General features: G+C 39.4%; 1 protein-coding gene and 2 non-coding genes across 3 annotated transcripts in view; all 3 read right to left on the minus strand.

The window, feature by feature from the left end:
* Eif3a (eukaryotic translation initiation factor 3 subunit A) overlaps window positions 1–14,011 on the minus strand; it is a 31,709-nt gene that overhangs the window by 2,780 nt on the left and 14,918 nt on the right. Inside the window, exons 8-20 of the mRNA XM_036174525.1 lie at window positions 12,922–13,026; window positions 12,464–12,562; window positions 10,868–10,984; window positions 10,471–10,656; window positions 9,903–10,250; window positions 9,236–9,340; window positions 8,819–8,932; window positions 8,016–8,138; window positions 7,209–7,362; window positions 5,683–5,867; window positions 4,464–4,552; window positions 2,440–3,134; window positions 602–803 (exon numbers count right to left, since the gene is read on the minus strand). Of these exons, the coding sequence (XP_036030418.1) occupies window positions 602–803; window positions 2,440–3,134; window positions 4,464–4,552; window positions 5,683–5,867; window positions 7,209–7,362; window positions 8,016–8,138; window positions 8,819–8,932; window positions 9,236–9,340; window positions 9,903–10,250; window positions 10,471–10,656; window positions 10,868–10,984; window positions 12,464–12,562; window positions 12,922–13,026 (2,522 nt within the window). The remainder of the gene's footprint in view (window positions 1–601; window positions 804–2,439; window positions 3,135–4,463; window positions 4,553–5,682; window positions 5,868–7,208; window positions 7,363–8,015; window positions 8,139–8,818; window positions 8,933–9,235; window positions 9,341–9,902; window positions 10,251–10,470; window positions 10,657–10,867; window positions 10,985–12,463; window positions 12,563–12,921; window positions 13,027–14,011) is intronic.
* Window positions 11,266–11,397, minus strand: LOC118576932. Its single transcript, XR_004944122.1, has one exon. It is a non-coding gene; the product is annotated as a small nucleolar RNA SNORA19 (small nucleolar RNA).
* On the minus strand, window positions 12,687–12,813 carry LOC118576933. Its single transcript, XR_004944123.1, has one exon. It is a non-coding gene; the product is annotated as a small nucleolar RNA SNORA19 (small nucleolar RNA).

Consider the following 14,011-nt stretch of genomic DNA (forward strand, 5'->3'; position numbering starts at 1 on the left):
TGTTTAAATCTGTGAAACTGTGCTACTGTGCCTGTCTAAAACACCCGATAGTCTAATAAAGAACTAAATGGCCGATAGTGAGGCAGGAGAAAGAATAGACAGGGCTGGCAGGCAGAAAGAATATATAGAAGGAGAAATCTGGGAGGGAAAAGAGAGCGAAGAACACGAGAAGGAGGAAGGACTCCATGAGTCAGCCACCTAGCTATACAGCAAGCCATGGAGTAAGATGTACAGAAGTAAGAGAATGAGAAAAGCCCGGAGGCAAAAAGTAGACGGGATCATTTAAGTTCAGAAAAGCTGGCTAGAACCTAAGTCAAGCTAAGGCTGGGCATTCATAATTAAGAAAAAGCCTCCGGTTTATTTGGGAGCTGAGTGGCAGGCCCCCCCAAAAAAGCCAAAAAAAGAAAAAAGAAAAAAAAAAAATCAACAACACTCCCCTCACGAGTTATTTTTCAAGGTATCTGGGGAGGGGGATTAATCAGTCATACTCTACATGTATCTAAATGGTTAAGTGAGGACAGAGCATTAATTCTCAAAAGTGATCTGGAATGCATAAAAGAGTGTAAGAGAAGCCTGTTACTACAAGTATGTCATTTCCAACCTGGGTCTTCTGAAACGATCCTCCCGGTCCCCATCTCTGTCTCTGTCCCTTTCTCGGTCAGGGTCCTTGTCATTCTCCTCTCGATCTTGACTGTCTCTATCCTTCTCTTTGTCTCTTTCCCATTCACGTTCTTCTGATGGTCTTGATTCTCGAGGTGGACCCCAACTCTCTTCTCTAGCCTTTTCTTTCTCTCTCCATCCACCTATTTTATAGAAGAAGCAATTTTGTTTTTAACACATTAGCAATTGTTTGTGTGGTGCTGGAGATTTAACACAAGATCTTTTGCATGCTAAGCAAGTACTCTTATCAACTGAGCCTTTATGAAGATAGCATTAATTTATCATCCTAAACACAAACTAAAGATACTCCTATCCCATTAAAAAATAAAACAAAAAACCTAAACCCATGTATATCCATGCACAGGTAGTCAATAATTTTTTTTGAATTATGTATCTATAGGAAGCTTAAACAGTTTGGATGCAATGTTTCATAAAATAAGAGTATTCTTTTAAAGTACTGTGATTTTTGCTGGTTATTCCATTATTCAAATGACCCCTAAGCATAGGTTCAAATACTGTTGCCAAACTTAAGAAAATACATGTGTTAGACAAACTTTGTTCAAGCATGGGTCACCAAAACTGCTGGCTATGGATTCAGTGTTGCAAATAAGCACTGTTTCAAGCAAAGTGATTTAAACAGAAACACATCAAGAGACAAATTATATGTTGATGATGGCAGAATAATAGAAAGACATCTAAGTTTGTATTTCTTCTAGGATTCCTCAGTACTCTGTGGCAACTTTAGAAGACACAGCTACTATTTACTGAGAACCTATCATACTGCCAACCCCATTTTACACAAGACATGGAAGTTACTTGTCCTAAGGTCACATAGTTGAACAGTGGAATATGGCCAAGACTAGAAAAGACAAAGAGGTTTACCACAGAAATCACAACTAGTAAAAGCAAAATAAGGTGCTAATGAGATCTGAACTCAGGAAGGATTATTCTGGGTACCACAAAAAAGAACTAGGTTGGGGGGGGGGGGGGGGTTAATGGCAGAAACCAGTTAGCAAAGAACCCAGACTCAACTACAATCAGGGGGAACACAAAAGTGGGTGGATTTAAGGACCATCAAAAAGCAGACTGAGGTGCTGGAGAGGTGGTTAACAGCACATAGTGTTCTTGCTATTCCCGAGTCAAATGTTGCTAATTGTCTTCACTCTATTTCCAGGAAATCTGATGCCTCTGGCCTCCATGGACACCTGCATTCCTGTGTGTGTGTGTGTGTGTGTGTGTGTGTGTGTGTGTGTGTGTGTGTGTGTGTACACACACACACCCATACATACCAACACAGGCATGCACACACATGTAATTTTAAAATAATGAATCTTTAAAAAAAAACTGAACTAAATGACAGACTTAAATAGAGGCTAAAACAGAAGGCAGAGAACTTAAGACATTTAAGACAGTGATCACAAGAATGGGTGTGTATTTGGAGAGGGGAGGAAGGGATAAGTTTAAGTATCAAGTGAACACTCCCAGAGTTGACTAGAAGAACAAATATGAGACACTGAATATGAGCCCATGGGTGGACAGTTGTGTGAACAAATATTCAGAAAGAGTAATTTTCATTTAAAAGTCACTGCACAGGAAATCAAAGAAAAAGACCTATATTTAAAAAAAAACGAGAATATGGCTGTGTTCCCTCTCTGTTTCCTGCTCTGCTCCCTCCCCCACCAGGCCTGGCTCCCCCCATCCCCTCTTTCTTTCTAATAAAGCTCTAAAAGTAAAACCAGATTCCACAAAGCACCTAATTTTCTAAATATTAAATCTTACCTGGCTTGACAAATGGTCTCCAAGGACCAGGTCTTGCATCATCACCACGTCTGGGAATCCTATCATCGTCCATATTTCTCCAAGGCCCCCGATCATCATCTGCACCTCGCCTGGAAATCCTATCATCATCAGCACTCCTCCAAGGTCCTCCTCGGTCATCATCCATCCCTCGCCTGGGGCCCCGGTCATCATCCATGCCCCTCCTGGGACCCCTGTCATCATCAGCATTACGCCAGGATGATCGTTCATCATCAGCGCCTCCTCGTCTCGGCCCCCGGTCCTCATCCATCCCTCGTCTAGGTCCTCTGTCCTCATCTGCTGTACGCCAGCTTCCTCTGTCATCATCTAGTCCCCGTCTGGGTGGTCTGTCATCATCCAGTCCTCGTCTGGGTGGTCTGTCATCATCTGTGTGACGCCAGCTTCCCCTATCATCATCACCAATTCGCCTGGGAGGCCTGTCGTCATCTGCATTACGCCAGGAAGGACGGTCATCATCTGTTCCTCTACGAGAAAATCTATCTTCATCAGGACCACGTCTAGGCCCTCTGTCATCATCCAGGCCACGCCTGGGGATTCGATCATCATCTGGTCTAAGAGAAGACTCTCTCTCTTCATCATCCCCCAGGCGCCTCACCCGATCCTCATCTCTCCTGTGAGACCTCTCATCATCCCGAGTTTCTCCTCGTCTCCACTCCCTAAGGAACAAGGTACAAGCTTTAAAAGCAAATTTTTCAGAAAGCATATGGGTCCTTGATTTCACTCATTCTTACAAATCAGTAAGTCTAAATTCCTTAGTTCTGGTTCTTTAAAAATGTTTTGCAAATAAAAATTATACCAAATCCAGTACCTTAAATCAACACATAGTAACAAGCAGACAACATTATAAAAACAATTACCTGTACCTTCCCAAGAATACCTTGCCAAGTTCTGTATCTTTTACAATAAGCTTTCCTCTAAACTTAATTTCTGCAAAAATAAAGCATAATTCTACCACTAGTAATTACCATACAAAATAATCCAGAAACTGAGCATGTAGCTTAGTGATAGAGTGCTTGCTACACACTACAAGGTTGTTCTATGCCCAATACTAAAAAGATGAAAAATATACTGCTGGGGGATTTCTTTCTGTACGCTGTGAATATATGTTGTTACCACTGGTTAATAAATAAGCTGCTTTGGCCTATGGACAAGGCAGCTTAGAGACAGGCAGGAAATCCAAGGAAAGAGAAAGGTGGAGTCTGGGGAGACACCAGCCTGCTGCCCAAGGAGCAACATGCCATCAGACCAGTAAAGTCACAGAACATGTGGCAAAACATAGACAAATAGAAATGAGTTAATTTAAGATATTTGAATTAGCTAGCAAGAGGCCTGCCACAGGCCATACAGTTTGCAAATAATATTAAGCCTCTGAGTGATTATTTTATAAGCGGCTGCGAGACAGTGGGGCCGAGTGGGATCGGAGAAAACTCCAGATACAATATATTTAAAAAACAAAAAAGCTCAACCTCTTTAGAAAAATGTTACAGTTTTATTAAATGGAGGTTGGGGAGAAGGAGACAAGGTTTCTCTGTGTAGCCCTAGCTGTCCTGGAACTCACTCTGTAGACAAGGCCAGCCTTACACTCAAGAGATTCACCTGCCTCTGCCTCCCCTAAAAGTGTATGCCACCACAACATGGCATATTTCATTCTTATTCTTTAAACTCAATGTTGTTGGGGTCTGATGGATTTATTTCAAGATGTGTATGGGAGCAATACTGAAGGGAAAAAAGAAAAACTATTAAAAAAAAAAGTCTCATTAGCAGTAAAAGTAGTCTCAAAGCAGGTATAGTGGCACAAGCTTGTAAATCTAACACTTGGGAGGTAGCCGTAAGAGTGGGAGTTCAAGGTCATCTTAAAGCTACACAGGACCATGACCTTGTTCAAATAATAGATGGATATGCAAACCATTCTACAATTCAAATCTGATTTTAACACCCAGATACCAGGATTCAAGACAAGACACACTTCCCTTAATTCTACTTACTTCTCTGGTAGGCCTCTCCTCCACTCAGAGTCAGCTTCTGGTCCTTTTCTCCATGTGCCTTCTGAATCTCTATCTCCCCACCGAGAATCCTGCAACCACAATGCAAAGAGGCATCATAGTAATAAAAGTTATGATTCCAACTACTAGAGTTATCACTCAAGCATTTCATTATTTCATTAAACAACCTCAAAATAAGAAAGAGTCTCTGGTTGAAGGAAGATGGACAACTCCAACCTCATCACTCAAGAGGCAGAGGCATTAGGATCAGAACTTTTTAAAAGGTAGTCTAGGCTGTATAAGACCCTGTCCTTCCACAAAAACAAAAAAAGTAGAGACTGGAAGAAGCTCAGTGGTCAAGTATGTATATTGCGCTTACAGAGGATTAGAGTTCAGTTCCCAGCAACATCAGATGCCTCACAATTTTACCTGTAACTCCAGTTCCAGTGAATCCAACAACTCTGTGTGCACCTGCACTCATGTACACATACCCACATGCACATAATTAAAAATAATCATTTAAAAGAAATTGGGAAAAATAATAACTAAGCAGTATTTTATTTAAGGGGCAAAGCAGTAACTCAGAGTGGCTGAAGCACAAGTTGACTGCTGGAACTGGTGAAAAGGGGTTGCTAATTTAATTGCCTTTGGCTCTCAGTAATGAATATGAACCAAAGAAAGCTGAGATGGAAGAGTAGATTTAAGGGTCACATATGCTACCATTATGAAAACTGAAAGAGGTCTGAAAGGAGATTATGATTGGAGAGACAGTAAAGGAATCAGAAGTGACATAGGGAGTAATTAAAACTGAAGTATGATTAAGAACTGAAGTATGATTAGGTAAATTACAGACCACTAACTAGAAGAATTCAACAGATAAGAGAAACAGGTCAGTTTTGTATACAAGCAATATCACCTAGGCATCTGATTATATTACACTGCACATTCTGAATGAGGTTGAGATGGGCCTAATTATCTCCCAAGTGATAGAAACACTATGAACATGAACAGATCTTTGTATCTTAAGCAGTCAGAGAGTGTCAAGTAGTTAATCAGCCACAATATTACACAAGAAAATTCACTGGTGAATCTATATGTAATACAGAGTAAATACACAAGGGTTGGGAAGACAGCTCTCAGTAAAAGGAGACTTGCCAGATTAAGAGTCTGAATTCCCTCTCCAGCACTAAACAGAAACCAAGAAAATAACTTCTGTACTCACTTTCCTAGAAAGTGGATCATCACCAAGTCTCCTCTCTTCCTCTCTGCGCCGCTCTCTTTCTTCAATTTCCAGCTCCCTCTGCCGTTTTTTCCTTTCCACTTCTTCCAGTTTCTTGACTCTCTCCTGATACTCTCTAAGTTCTTCCTCCCGTTTTGCTCTCTCAGCACGCTCTCTCTCTTCTCGTTCTATGAAATTTTATCAGGTTATTCCAATGTGCTGCCCACCCATACTTTCCTTTCCACCAACAGGGCTGCTTCCCTGGTATGTAGAGGTAAATCTTAAAGAGTTTTTAAAGGTGGGCAGTAGTGGCACACGCCTTTAATCCCAGCACTCAGGCAGGGGTAGAGGCAGAGGCAGGCAGATCTCGTTCCAGGAAAGGCTCCAAGCTACACAAAGAAACCCTGTCTCAAAAATAAATAAATAAATAAAAATACAAACAAGCCAGGCGGTAGTGGTGAATGACTTTAATCCCAGCACTCAGGGGGCAGAGGCAGGCGGATCTCTATAGGCCAACGTGGGTTCCAGGACAGCTAGAACTACAGAGAGAAACTCTTGAAAAAAACAATCAAGAAGAATATTAAAACAAGGCCAGCAAGATGGCTCAGCAGGTTAAAAAAAAAAAATTTACGAATAAACCAACTATGCATTTAATCCCCCGAACCTACATAAAAATTAAAGGAGAAAAACTGACTCCTCAAAGTTGGCCTCTGACCTCCACCAATGTACCTGCCCCATATACATTATACACACTCATTAATGAAATCTAAAATAGTTGGCAATCAAAAACAGCAACTGAGATTCAAATGAACAAGTAGTCCACAATGAGTTAGGATGACACTAAAATCCAGTCATTGTTTTTGTTCAACTGACACAAACTAGACATACTTGGGAATAAAGAGTACTAATGTAGGAACTGCCTCTATCAGACTGGCCTATGGGCATGTCTGCGGTGATATTTTCTTGAATGCTAATTGCTGTGGGAGGGCACACTGTGGACAATACTACCATCCCTGGGCAGGTGTACTTGGACTGTATAAGAAAGGTAGCTGATCATGTCATAGGAGTAAACTAGGAAGCAACTCTCCTCCATGGTCTCTGGTTCAATTTGTCTTCAGTTTCCTACCTTGAGCCCCTTAGCAGAATCTCTCACTTCCCTCAATGTGGAGAATGATATGGAGTCCAAATAAATAATTTCCTCATTCCCCAAGCTACTTTTGGTCAGTATTTTATCACAGCAACAGAAACCAAACTAGAAAAAATTCTATCGGATCTCTCGGATTCCAGGTACAGAACCACATATGTAATAATCATTAGTAATACAGGATACTAAAACACCAACAGGGGAAAAAATTATCAATTTTTAAGTATGTAGATATAGGTTGACAGAGGAAACAGCACTTACACATATAATAGACTAGGTTATCTCTATTGCCAAGAGACCAAATATACAGATTCTTTTGTTTTCTAAATAAGATTATAAAGTATGGCATCTAACACTTACCATGCAGTTTATCTAAATGGTTTACCTTTTAGCATCTGTTCTTCTGCCCTCCTCTGCTCCTCCTCTTCCTTTTCTCTGTAATAAGTTATTTTACGTTCTTCTTTTCGTTGCCTTTTCCGTTCTTCCAGGCGATTATGCCTTTCTTCTGCTAACCGTTCTTCAAACTGTTTCAGTTTTTCCTGTGAATTGAACAGTTATATCCCCCAAAGGTCAATTTTGTTCAATATAAACCAGGAATACACTTTTACACATGTAAGCTTACAAGATCTGAAAGCCATAGAAAGTGGCCACCAAATAAATACAAAAGCAGAATCTCTTAATGGGTAAATAAATTTCATCAGTGTGCCATGTTTTTAGAATACTGAGTAACACAATGAATCTACATAGTGACTAACTTTGCCTGGCACAACTGCAGCCATATAGGTTCAGTTTCCAGTTCTATTCTCTACCTCAAAAACAAAAAAACAAAACAAAACAAAAAACCCTGTTTACATTTTTACTTATAAAGCACACATGAATCTGGAGTTGCCTTGTGTAGTGCCTGAAATTCCACTCCTTCAGAGGTTCAGTGTCAAACAGCAAGACAAACAGCCTCCATCTCAAAAACCCACACTTTGGCAAATGAGAAAAATCAACTTTCATCTTTGAAGCATTTCTTGAGATGATTAGAATATCTCCCAATTCTTCCTACTGAAATATTGAATAACTATCCATTATACTTTAACTCAAGACAGAATTCTGCCAATGTGTTAAGGGAGAATCCTCAGAAATAAAAATAAAAACAAACCTCAAAGCTCACAAGTTAACTTTCCCTTACACACAGGAATCTCACCTCATAAACAGACTGCCGGGCAGCTTTGAGCCGCATCACAAATAGATCTCTGTCTTCCAACATTCGTGACATTCGATTCTTATGTTCCAGAGCCTTTTCTCGTTCTAGCTGCATTGTAGTAATCTGAAAGTACATAACACAAGTGTAATCTCCACAACATTTGTTTTCCAAATTACCCCCAAAAGATTCTGACATTCTTTAAAACTAAGAAGTTGCTCCTTCCCCATCGTATCTTTTGACAACAGCATCCCAATTGATCCCCAAAATAAAAGGTAGGGACAAGAGGTAAATTAGTCGTAAGACATTAATAAGGAAGGTTTTGAGCAAAACTATTTGATTTTACTGGAAGTTAAGGGAGAATGTCAGACTTTCTTCTCAGTCCTATGAAAATACAGAAGCCTTCAGACTGTCCCAAGTATTACTTGGTCTGCAGCATTTTCTACTTCTACTTAGTTTAAACCCTTATATTTGCAGAGAAAAAAAAAAAAAATCACAAAAATCACAATTTATCCTATATAAAACAGGAAGAACTGACAAAAACAAGGCCTATAAATCTGCAGATAATAGATTCTGAGACTGCAGGTGCCAAAGGCCCCCGCAGGGATATCCTTCCTCTTATTTACATGCACACAAGGCTGTGACTTACAGTTTCATATTAAATCTCTATTGTGAACACTTCTCTTTCCAAACTATTAGTAATTAGTTAAAGCACAATTTCCAGCAAAAGAATTTAAAAGCTGTTTCACTGCAAACTTATAAATTAGCTTACAGCACGATACCACAATGAAATGAAAAATGCTTACTCTTTCTTCTTCTTGTTGTTCCCACAAGTCCATGTCTTTAACCCTTTGTTCCTCATAAGCACTCTTTATCAAAGGAATTTCTTCCAAACGCTTAGCTCTTTCAAAATAGTCAATCTAAATGGTATGATAACAAAAGCAGTTTTACAAAGTAACTTGGTTTTTTGTTTTGTTTTTTAATTTTAGAAACAGAGTTTCTCTATGTAGCCCTGGGTGTCCTGGGACTAGGCTGGCCTCAAATTCAGAGATCCACCTGCCTCGGCCTCCCAAGTGCAAGGATTAATGTGTGTACCACTGCCCAGTGAAAATAACTCTATTTAACTCATGTGAAAAGATTAACAATCTCATTAGGCAGGAGGAACAGTTTGAGGCCACCTTTTATATAAAACTAAAGAAAAAAAAATCCACCCTCTCATTTACCTTCTTTTCTTGATTCTTCAGGCGTTCTTGAAGTTCCTTCTTTTCTTTCTCCAGTTGTTCAACCTGTTTGGCCATGATAAAATCTGGATCCAGTTCCTCAAGGTCCTAATGGCAACACAAAGGCAGAATGGTCATCACAAATATTTTAGTTTATTTGAGATAGGATTTCTCTTGTAGTCCTGGCTGGCCTTGAACTCAGAGATCTACCTGCCTGTCTCCCCTGAGTGCTGGAACCAAAGACAGTGTCATAACTCCTTTATAAAGATTATTTTTAACTATAGGGGAAGGGTATATGTGCATTTAAGGTGCCTGAATGTCATTAAGTGCTGAATCCAGCTGGAGCTAGAATAAGAGGTGGTTGTAAACCACCTGACGTGGGTGCTGAGATCTCAACTTTGGTCCTCTGGAAAAAGCAGTACAGCCATCTCTTCCAGGCCACAAAATAAAGACAAATACAATTAACAGTCACCTGAAGTCACTACTTTCTAGAATCAAATCCTGTATTTCTTTTTTTGAGCTGAGGCCCAAACCCAAGGCCTTGTGCTTGCTAAGCAAGCGCTCTACCACTGAGCTAAATCCCCAACCTGCATTTCTTTAAATAGGTATTCAATCAGGAAATATCAAAATTAGCCAAATGGGAGTTCCTGATGGCTAATGTGCTACATACTTCAATGTCGATGTCTTTGAATGCTTTGGCACCCAGTTCCGTCTTCTTGATCTGCTCTAACCGCTCCCGAACAGTTTTCTTTTTGATTTGCTCATGTTCCTGAAGGATTCGTTCCTTCTCTCGCTCCTTTGCCTCCTGGCGCAGCCTCTCTTCTTCAGCCTTCCGTACTTTCTGGAGTTCCGCTTCCCTCTGCTCCAGTTCTTCCTTCTCACGCTGGATATTCAGACTCTCAAGACGCTCTTTCCTTTCCTCAATTGTCTGTCGACGAGCCAGAATCCGCTGATGCTCTTTTCGTGAATTTTTAAGATATGCAGTAACTGCCAACTGATGCTGTTCTTCTTTTTCTTGCTTCAAAACAAATGCATTTTAAAAGATTACAAATATACAGTAGTGAAAATATCACCCATTGAAAGGCAGTTCAAAGACTTTGTCTTGACAAAAGCATCTCAAACACCAGTGAACAGGAAATCATAAAGTCTCTTCCACAGATTTCATCTCAAACCATAGTTTGAAAGATATACAAGTCCCTCAAAACTTTTGTAGCTCATATTCCCCCTCAGACACATACCAGAACGTGAGCAGGCTTGATGACTTCAAGTGCTTTCGCAAGCACTGAGGACATGGCTGTGAGTTGATTTCTTATTTGTTCTGATGGCATGCTTTGCAGGTGAGGACCAATTGGGGCATCTTCTCGAGTTGCATAATTCAAGTCTGATCCAAAACTCAGAGTCCGAGAAGTGTGGTCAATACGAACCTTTGAAAATTAAGTATCAGTAACCAAGCCTATATTTACAACTGCATTTGAGAAGGAAATAATCAATCCAAAGTTAAAAGTAATGAGAATTTGCTCAATAAAGCTTTTAAAAGGTTACCATTGTACCAAAAGCAGAGAAACTAAAGATCTGTGTCTTTCTAGTTCACAAAGACCTTCTAACCTGCCATCAGTGTCCCCTTATAGCACATACCTGCAGGTCACAGTGCCTGGCTGCGTCTACTATGGCCCGTTCCAGTTGGAAAGCATCAACAAAAGGAACCAGAGAAGTCAAACGAGAAAACTCAATGCTCTGATAAATCTGTGCCACCTGCACAAAAAAACACAGGGTTAATAATAACAGCTACTATTTAGTCACACTTTTACGTGCAATTTCTTGGCAGAAATTATGCCCATTATCCAGAAAGGGAAAAAAACTGAAGTTCATACAATTCGGCATAGCAGTAGACTATCAGAACTGGAGTTTCAATCATATGTTATGATCATAACATAACCATCTTCTGAGTTCCTAGTTTCATAAATAAAAAACCTAAATGGCCACATATTTGTAGATAAAGGCCTGCTACTTACCTAATATACTTTCAAATTTTTTTTTGTCTGAAGGAGACTGGCAGTATTACTATATACAGTTACTCTGCTAATTAACCTTCAAGTATTTGTATAGCACATAAGAAATAACACTGCTCACATATTCAAAAGAAAGCAGGTCAATGAAATGTGCAAACACATCATAATACTCCCTTACCAAATGAAAATAAATTAGAAAGCATTTATACCACTAATAAACTGCAACACTCAACCATAGTCATGACACTGAACTAACAAGACAAAAAGACACTAACAGCCAGTGTAAGCAAGAGGAACTACCCAGTCATTACTGGTGAAATGCTCTATTAATATAATCTCAGGAGCTGCTAAAGCTTTAATTACATAAACTATGTGACTAATTCTATGTGCTACAGGAGTCTCGATCATATGTGAAGGTATATGCATGTTAAGTGCTATAACACTTTCTAATGGGGAAACCCTAATTGAGCTCCAATGGCACTGGAATTGGTGTGTTTGTTACTATACCTAAGTGGAACTTTCAGACTATGAAAAAATCATGTAGGTAGATTTTTTTTTAAAAAGGGGTAGCCCTATATTAGCATGGAAAACTCAGGGCCAGGCATAGTGATTTATGCCTTTAATCTCTGCACTTGGAAGGCAGAAGCAGGCCAGTCTCTCTGAGTTCAAGGCCAGCCTGGTCTACTTAGGGAGTTCCAGGATATCCAGAGCCAACAGTGAGACTCTATGGGGGGTGGGGTGGAAGAGGTCAACAACAACCCAAAATCTAAGAAAAATTCATAGTATTTGACAAAGAAAGGGAAGTAGGAGAGAAAGAACAGTTGTTAGGTCATTGATTCTGTTTCAAAATTACAAATATAGAAATGTGAGCAGTAGAAATAGGGATGGCTTTCACTTAAGTAATTCTAAATTTTTTTAGTTTTGTCATCAAAATAAAGAGTAAAGGGGCTATAGAGGGGAGAGAAGATTCCCAGAGTCGGCCAGTCTAGTTATCTGTGAGCTTCAGGTTCAGTGACAATCTCAAAATACAAGTCAGAGAGTAACAGATAACAGAAGGAAGACAGCTGATGTCCACCTCTGGTCTCGACATACTTGTGTGCATAAACAATGCAAGTGTGTGCATATATATATTACATGTATCATACACAAGTATTTGCAATAGTGATACACAGCCAACAGCAGAAATCTCAATTTCTCCATAAGGCATTTGCTTGCATTTTACCTGTTGCAGAAGGCGGAGTATGGTATTGTTCTGTAGTTGTGGTACATATTGTTGCAATTCTGGTTCCTTTTCAGGTTGTTCCCTAACCCAATTTAATACCTATAAAATCAATTAAATTGAGAAAAAATATAGTTTATATGTAGCAGACACAAACAGTTTACACTTTCAACTTCTTTATATACAAAATATAAAGATACGAATTTCATCCTATGACACTATCAATACTTGTCTGAAGGTGACTGACAGCAGTGGCAGAAGTAGTCATGCTGCTAATTTACCTCCAAAAGTTTGTTTAGCACATCAGAAATATCTTTTCTCTTGATGTAAAGAAAAGACAATAAAATGTGCACTTCCCAACATATAGGGGAACACTTCTTTTTTTAGACAAATACAATGCTCAACTGCAGTAATGCCAACCACGTGGTAAAGACCAAAAACCACCCAATGCCAAGTCTTACCTTTGTGACTCTCTCACAGAGTTTTAGTGGATTGAACTCTACCTCCAGCCAGTTGTAAAGGTCTTTTACTTCCGGGACAACATATTGTAACACATTGAATCTGACCTATAGTAAGAAAGGCAAGAAGTTTAACTGCTAAAAGAAAAATTTCCAGCAGATTCTAGACTACATACTAAAACTAGAAAATTTACCAAATACAATCCAAACCATTACTATTAATTACCCCATATTGTTTCTACCTATAATTAACAACCCAAAAAAAACAAATTACATATCCAAAACCACAAAATAACTGAGCTTCCCCCTTTTTTTTGGGGGGGGGGGATTAGTTTTGAGACAGGGTTTCTTTGTGTGCCTATGGCTATACTGGAACTCGATCTGTAGACCAGGCTGGCCTCAAACTCAGGGAGGGATCTGTCTGCTTCTGCCTCCCAAGTGCTAGGTTTAAAGGAGTGTGCCACCGTCTGGCAAAAAAATTATTCTTATATGAAGTATCACAAAAATTACCAGGGTAGCTCTATTCTCCTTGAGGTCAAATTTGGAAAACTCAGTGTCCATTAACAGAACAGTATCATGTATGTTAATTTAAGAGCTCTGTCTGGTCCCCTGTATCAAGTTCCACATACATACTCAACCAATCATATTTAGATAATATTCAAGAAATCTGTCCTACATGCTTTTTTCTTATCACCCAAACATGGCTTATATAACTATTGCACAACATGGCATAAATATAAGTATTCTAAGAGATTATATTTCAACCTTACATGGGGTTATACATTAGATTATATGCAAATACAACCACTACCTATTTCAGACTGCCAGTGAGTTTTGATGTCCACTGGGATCTGAACCAGTACCATGCAGACACTTTTAGGTGTAACTGAAAGCTAACTAATTCATCACATACCCTGAACCACTGCTTTAGTGAGTCTCCCCAAATGAACAAGATATCCATTGCATCAGTGGTTGGTTCCTTGTCCACATAATTAGAAGCCTGACAATGAATCTGAATTCCCAGTATTTAGTCATGAATTAAAACTTACCACAAAGTTTTCTCTCCAAAGCAATAAATGCTCAGACTTATACT

This window comes from Onychomys torridus, chromosome 1, assembly GCF_903995425.1.
Source record: "Onychomys torridus chromosome 1, mOncTor1.1, whole genome shotgun sequence".
Taxonomy (NCBI): domain Eukaryota; kingdom Metazoa; phylum Chordata; class Mammalia; order Rodentia; family Cricetidae; genus Onychomys; species Onychomys torridus.